The 7893-nt window shown below is 35.2% G+C and overlaps 1 protein-coding gene across 1 annotated transcript; it reads right to left on the bottom strand.

Annotated features, from left to right (window-relative positions):
• Positions 1–3328: 3328 nt before the first annotated feature.
• LOC144564282 (putative disease resistance protein RGA4) lies at positions 3329–7632 on the bottom strand. Its single transcript, XM_078313869.1, has 2 exons — positions 4027–7632; positions 3329–3757 (listed from the first exon to the last, which is right to left on the bottom strand). Exon 1 carries the CDS (start codon positions 7405–7407, stop codon positions 4033–4035), a length of 3375 nt encoding a protein of 1124 aa, XP_078169995.1. The 5' UTR covers positions 7408–7632; the 3' UTR covers positions 3329–3757; positions 4027–4032.
• Between the last annotated feature and the right edge of the window lie 261 nt (positions 7633–7893).

Raw genomic sequence — 7893 nt, 5'->3', positions numbered from 1 at the left:
ACCATGGTTTTTCCCACTGGGTTTTCCTGGTAAGGTTGTAATCGTGTATTAAGAAGAATAATGTACTCTTTTTCCTTCACTAGGTTTTTATCCCATAGGGTTTTTCCTAGTAAGGTTTTAATGAGGCATATTCTTATATAATGGACATCCAAGGGAGGGTGTTATGAATAAAATATTTATGGATGTCCATGCATGTTGCAACTCTTTTGAGCAATTACTTGAAAACTTCTCTTTAAAGAAATATGTTTCTCCCACATTTATCAATAGAGTTAATACTAGATAGCTTGTAATTTACATTTTCTAGCCTATAAATAGAGGTTTTGTATGGATGTATTACACACAACAAAAAGCATATGAATAAAGCATAGCCATCTTTATACAATCTCAATATCTTGTTTATTATTCTTTTACTTTATTTATAACATTTTTATAGAATTTTACGACACAAAAAAATTATGATATTTAAAGCCTCATTTATTTCAATGCTACTAAATTTTGACTTCAGTAAATACCAGAATCTCTTTCTTTCATTCAGGGGACTAGTATACCTTTTTGTTTTCAATAGTTGCCATACATAATCTTAAGCGCATCAAATCAATTGCATAGCTTAGGCCTTAGGCCCAGTTATTAGTGGGTTTCCCAAGTCCAAAATGAAAAATTAACAACTACCCACGCGGAGAAGACTAATCTTTGAGTTGCCTCCTGGTATCACTTTAATTATTATATTATTTATTTGTTTATTTTTAAGTAAGATTGTCTTCATTCTGACCATATAAATACGTTGAAAATATGAAATTTATATTAAAAAAAAAACTTTCTGAATTCTAAATAAGACCGAACCATCCGTAAATAACTAAAATAATAGGACTATTTTTCCTTTTTAGAAAAACAAATTAACTTGAATTTACTAACCAAACTTGAATTTAATGCATTATTAGTGACACAAGACAACGTTAAAGATCAACCGCTCGGAACGTGTTTTGACATGCGTGGCGCACTCTTAATATATGGTAGATAAATTAGGGGACAAAATTATCTTTGATCCCTGATAGTTTGCTTTTGAAATTGATAGATATTAGTGAAAAGTTAATGCACACAGTATTTTTTGTTTGAAATAATTTAGGAAAGAAGTTATTATTATATATATATAAAGAGAGAGATGGGTTACAGTGAGTTGCGAAGTAAAGCGATTATTTTACTTCACGCTCATATTTTGCGATTTTAAAGTTCAAAACGTCGATCCGAACCGTTCATCTTGTTCTCCATATTGAAATGTGCTTGGAGACCAAATTTTACATTTTTTGAAATTTTTTTACTATTTATTAAGCAATTTTGAAAGTCGCTGGTCCAGAAAATTTTACTGTTTTCACTGTTCACAACAAAACAGCAATTTTCAAAAATGCTTAATAAATAGTAAAAAAAAAATCAAAAAAATGTAAAATTTGGTCTCCATGCACATTTCAATATGGAGTAAACATCTAACGGTTCGGATCGATCATTTGGACTTCCAAAATAAAAATACGGCGTGAAGTAGAAACGCGTTTTACTTCGCAACTCACCGTAGCCCATCTCTCTCTATATATATATAAATGAACAATAGCTCATGCCTCCTTTTCTTTTCATAAACCTCAGTAGAACTGATTTTCAAATGTACTTCTTTCACATGAAAATCAATATCTTAGTAAATTGTGTTAGATATGATTATTGGACATTGGTTGTCAAATTTCTGTTAAAATTAATATGATTGATCAAAGATGTCAAATCGTCCAGGATGGGGAATATGATATAGCGTGGTGATGATAAAATTGAGGGCATTATTTAGAACCTTTTCTTTTATTTTACTTCCTTCAAACAAAATTAATTTGACTTCACTATTTTTTGTTTTTTTGAAATCTTCGCAGAGGCTGCGAAGTCGTGAGCGGATTCGAACTCTCGATCTTTGAATAACCACAGTCCTAAGACCTTTTTTCCTAACCAACTGTGCTACCGTCTCATCTAGACTTCTCTGTTTTGAGTATGTATTAATGTACATGAGCAGAAACAATTCAGCGTCAACCCAGTGGAAATATGCTTATACATGGAGAACAGCAGCAATTAATTGCCAATTGCCAAATTCCAGACCAGAATAACTTTGCTCGTATGGAGGTGTTATACAGTTCAATTTCCCGAATATCCAATGCTAATTAATGCAATGATCCTCGCATGCTTTCTCGGAGCACAGTTTGATGTAGCCAGGGCCAAACCAGAAAATTGAGATTGGGGGGTGGATAATTAGTGTCTTGTAATTTTATTTTATAAGGGATGCTAATGGTATTAAATCTTGTAAAAATTAGAATTTTTAAAGTTAAGGTATCTGTATTTGCATAATTTCATGTTAAGATCAGAGGATGTCAGTTATGAATGGAGTTCCGATCTGATTAATAAGTTATAAAGTAATGGCTTTCTGTGAATAGATGGGCGTTACACTCTTATTTGCAGAGTTGATAATGCAAATGTAAACAAAGCATAGAAGAAGAAGAAGAGGAGCGAAAAATACTAGAGAATGCTTGGACGTCATGTTATGGTTGTTATCAAAATGAAAAAAAGAAAAGAAAAGAATAATCGAGAAATAAAAAAGAGTACCACCGGGTACTACCTAATTATAGGTACAAGTTAAACATGTATTTTCTTTTTGGGACTTATTCTGAAAAGCCATGTTTCATGCTCAGATTCATGTTGAAATTTACAGTTTTTTTAAAAAAAAAAACCTTGTCAGCGGCATGAACAACGTTTTATGAATGAATCAATTAACTATATGTACTATGAATTAAATGACCATATTTTCAAAAAAAATAATTGCTATTATATGATCAACCACATGAACAATGTCTAATTTCTATTGAAGATATAATAAACAGTCGAGGGACAAAATTAATATATGAAACAGACAAGGAATAAATTTACAAAGGTGCCCTGACAATGCAAAGGCTGAGGAGTGAGGAACCAAAGCGAAGAGCTTTTTCAGTACAAAAAAGAGAAACAAGATCACCAAGAACAAATGTACAAACGTGCCCCTGGACCATATGCAAAGGCTGAGGATACAAATTAAGAGAATATTGCCTTAGTCGGCAAAGTAATTTACAAACAGGACCCTGCACCATACATGCAAAATGTTTTTTTTTCTATTAGACTAAGCTTTTTAAAGAATAAAATATAATTTATACAAACTTTCAGTTAAACTAAAAACTGCATTACTCAATTCCGAAAACATTTTCTAAATTGTAAAAGATAATAATTAATAATCAATTTAAATTGTTGTACTGTCTTGAAAAGAGTATTGCAACTGAAAAAGAATAACAAATAAAAGAAGAGAAAAAAAAAACAGAGCGAAAATCCTGCTGCGGAGTTTCCCAACATGCATTGATAAATATAATCTCAATGAAACTATTTCATCCAGATAAATTGTAAAAACAAAATAAGGAAGCAGAGAAGGAGAAGAGTCAATTTTTAACGTGGTATCTCCCGAAGGAACTAATCCACGGGCCTGAACACCTCTCCAGGAGGTGGTATGGTCGGCCACCCCAAGCAACAATTCCACTATTCCATGAATCATTCCTTCTCGGCGGAGCAGCCGTTACATACCTATTACAATATTTTCTTTCTTATTCTTTTTTCCTTCCTAGATCTAATTGAGCCTTTAGTTCTTTTGCTTAATTTTTTTTTTTTCATTTTACAAGGTTATAAAGGTGAAAATCCAGCATACAACGATCTAGTTAAGCTGCATCAAAAGTTTTAAATTATAGTTAAATAGCTAAATTAATATTATAGTAATAATCAAACATAAGAAAGAAAGTTATCAGTTGCTATTTACAGTTCAACATAAAGCATTTGTAAACCAAACATATGGATAAGATCCGTAATAGTCCTAACTTAATAATTGAAGCAGTTCGTACAATCCAAGGCATGACAAGTACTGATGAAGTACCAAAAAAATTGGTAGGTATATTAACATTAATGGAAAAGGGATGGAAGAAGAGTGACTCATACCAGGTACTATGCATTGTTGTATTCTTCTATAATCACCTTAGGTATCTGAGAAAGTTTAAGCCAATCTGGACCTGATTTCTCACACCTCATTCGCAACTTAGGACAGCAATCATAAATATATAGCTCTTGGAGAAGCGGTGGAAGTTCTGGCAGTGACTGCAATTCTGAACAATCTTCAATGATCAATTTTCTGACAGCAGATAGGTTCCTTATTGGCTCCACAGAAAGTAACAACGGATCATCTATGTCAAGCTTATCCACAGAGAGCATAGGTTTTTCCTGAGCAGAGGTTTTTCCAGTCTCCATTATGCTGCTTGGACTTGGTGGTTGTTGTTGGGGTGAAGATAACTTGGAACATCCACGAACTTCCATGTATTCTATAGAGAAGAGCCCAAATAAGCTCTCTAGGGATGTCAAGGCCGTGCAATCATAAAGAATAAGTTTTTTTAGTGTTTTCCATTTGCTAAACACTTCTTTAGGAGGAAGACTTGTAATATTTGCACAGTTACGCAACTCCAATTTACTGAGAGAATGAATGCTTTCAAGAGCTTTTGGCAAGTTACTGTCTAAGTTACCACATGATGAAATTTTGAGCTTGTGCAGAGAAGAAGGGAGAAAGCATTCTTGCACCAGTAGTCCATCTATTTTTCGGCATAAACCTATACTCAATTTTTTCAGTGAATTTAATTTGCTGAAACCTCCTGATGGTAAACTAATCAATTTCTCACAATTATAAATGTTCAATTCTTCAAGAGCCACAAATCGTTCAGGATTTTGGAGCAAACCTTCAGTTAGTGATACAATATTTTCACAAGAATTTATTGACATAGCAACAAGATCTGGTAAGCTCTCTGATTTGCTGCTTTGATAATTCACAAGATTTGGGAGAACATTCAATCCCAATTTTTTAAAGCTCAGTTCCTTAACGCCAACAGGAATAGGAGGCAAAACCCGTAAATTTGGGCAATTAAGAACATCGAGTTTTTTCAAACATTGCATCCATTTATTGGGTTGCTTTGCCACACACCATTCTTCTAGTGCTCTCATCCTATCAAAGGAGAGCCTTTCCAGAGACGGAAAAGCATCTACCGCAGATGACTGGTTGCATTCATGAATGATCCTCTTTATTGCATTCATAGAAAGAATATATATATACTTTAAGAGAGGTAGTTGTTCCAAACAAGGTAAGTGCACAAAATTACAATTATGAATTGTTAAACAAGCCAACTTTGAAAGAGCTAGTGTTGTGAACCAAATAGGAGGCCTTCCAGTACCCTTGTAGTCTCTTATTGTCAACTCCTTCAAACTAGGAGGTGGTTCAAGGTGATCAAGCACATCTTCATTAAGATGTGGTTTATTTGGTTCTATGGGAGTCCATGTCAAACTTAGTTCATTAAGATTAACTTTGTTTTTCAAGTTGGCTTGGATAACTTCCTGATAACCGCCAACATTTTCAATTCTATCAATTCTTAAGCTACGAAGCTCTCTCATATCTCTTAGCTCACATATTTTAAATCCAAGATCCTTGCCCACAATAAATGAGAGCTCTTGTAGTGAAGTGAGCCTTCCTATCCCAGAAAATCCTATCCCAGAAAATCTGTCTAACAACCACTCCGGTGCAATGAGATGCCTTAGATTAATAAGCTTACCCAAGGCATCTACCTGTTTTAGTTGTCTGGTCCCAAAATTATCATAAACTATTGTTTCTAGAAGGTAAAGCTTGGACACTGATTTTGGGATTGCATTGATTGAAGATGAACCAATATATAAGTATCGAAGGTGCAGTAATTTACTAGCACTCTCGGGAACTTCACTCAAGTTATGAGCAAAAAATATTAAAAGCCGAAGACTTTTCGTTCCTTTCAAGATCTCGGCAACAAGTGAATCCTGCTTGGGATGATGAGATTCGTCAAAATGTAAAATGAGAGTGCGTAAGTTCTTCAAACAAGAAACACCCAACTCATGACTAGGACCATCAATATGAGCATACAAATGACGAACTGTATTTGGTACGTGCACCAATTTATTTGTACTTGTTCTCAAGCATTCACCTTGAGAAACAAGTATCGAAAGGTCATGTATCAAATCATGCATGACAAATGCATCATCCATGATAAATATATTTTTTTCAAAATTATGACTAAGACGGATGAAAATTGATTTACTTAGCATATCATCAAAGTATTTGGACCCTACATCCTCTGGTCTCACTACACCACTGAAGCTTCGGGGCACCATACCCAGAGCAATCCACATGTTAACTAAATCATGCTTATGAAAGACATGATCTTGGGGAAATATGCTACAAAATGAAAAGCATGGTTTCAAATGTGAGGGTAAATACTGATATGTTAATCTCAAAGCTGGAATGATGTCATTATCCCCTTGCTCTAAGCTCCATAACTCACTTTCTAATATACTCCTCCAATGCACCTCATTTAGATCAGAGCACAATATCCCTCCCACTGTCTTTGCTGCCAGAGGGGACCCTTTCAGTTTTTTCACAATATCTCTTCCAATTTCCACGAGCTCCTTATGTTTTTGAGGGTCTTCACCTCCAAAACTGCACTCCTTGAAAAGATTCCACATACCGCAATCATTCAAACCCTCCAAAATAATTGAATCCATCACGTTAGGTCCAGTTAATCTGGCAACTGCTTTCAATCGAGTTGTTAGTAACATCATGCTCCCACTCTTTCCATTTTTTAAAGGAGCTACGAGTTTCTCCCATCCTAGTTTATCATTATCATTCCAAACATCATCAAAAACAACCAAAAACCTCCTAGACTTCAATTTATCTTTAAGTTTCTCTTGAATCAGATCAAAACTATCAAAATCAGCTCTTTGCTTAAAAGCAGATTCATACAACTTCTTTGTAAGCAAGACCACATCAAAGTTGTTAGAGATACAAACCCACATCCTCAACTCAAAATACTTTTCCACATTTGGATCATTATACACAAGTTGAACAAGAGTAGTCTTACCAACTCCACCAAACCCTATGATAGGCAATACTGTAAAATTCTCTCCCTCGGTTTTGCAATCGGGATTCAATAACATCTTAATGATATCATGTTTCTCTTTCTCTCGACCAAATACATGAGTTCCGACGTTCAATAGTGAGCTGGTTTCACGGCTACTCATGGCCGACTTAACCACCTCCTTGTGATCCTTGTCCAAGTCTTTCACGAGCATGTAAAACTCCCCGACACCAATAGCAACGTCATTAATTTCATTCACAGCCTCTTTTAACCTCTTTAAAAAGGGGTCCTTGTAGACCGCACGTAAAAAGAAAATTTTAAAATTAGTGATAGCATTTTTTACCTTGCTTTCCTCAGCCTCCACTCTTTCCTTCTCATAGTTGTACTTGATCTCGTCCATGATATCATCTGCGTGGTCAGCAGCATCCCTCAGCTGCCACAACCATTTCTGAAGTGGCGGATTCTCCACCCTAATCAACCCCTGGTCTACACTGTTCACCCCGTTGCATCTTTTTTTGGTCCTTAGAATACTCGATGAGCTCGTTAATCAGCTTGGAAATTACCGTGCTTGCAACCCGCCCACCAACAGCGAGTCCCGCCTCCATTAAGATGTCAAAATTTCAGAGAGAAATGAGAGAGCAATAACAGTTGACTTTTTGGTACTCTTGTTTAGAAAGCAGATTAAGAAAAACCATAGTAGGAAAAATCGGCCGATTCGAATCGGAATCGGACCAGACCGATCCGATTTTGGACCGATTTACACGGAGAGCGAGATTTAGGGGAAAATCTGGGTCAAACAGGGTTGAATCAGCCGATTCGTCCGATTCTGCACCAATTCCAGACCGAGTTACTTGATTTAGACTGAGTTTTTCTATTTCAGTTCGAT

Source organism: Carex rostrata, chromosome 13 (genome assembly GCF_964058835.1).
Source record: "Carex rostrata chromosome 13, lpCarRost1.2, whole genome shotgun sequence".
NCBI lineage: Eukaryota > Viridiplantae > Streptophyta > Magnoliopsida > Poales > Cyperaceae > Carex > Carex rostrata.
The sequence above is the reverse complement of the archived record's forward strand: the minus strand, read 5'-3'. Positions and strand labels throughout refer to the sequence as shown.

Coding starts and splice junctions, on each gene's coding strand:
- LOC144564282 (XM_078313869.1), bottom strand. CDS start 7,407: ATGGACGAGATCAAGTACAACTATGAGAAGGAAAGAGTGGAGGCTGAG.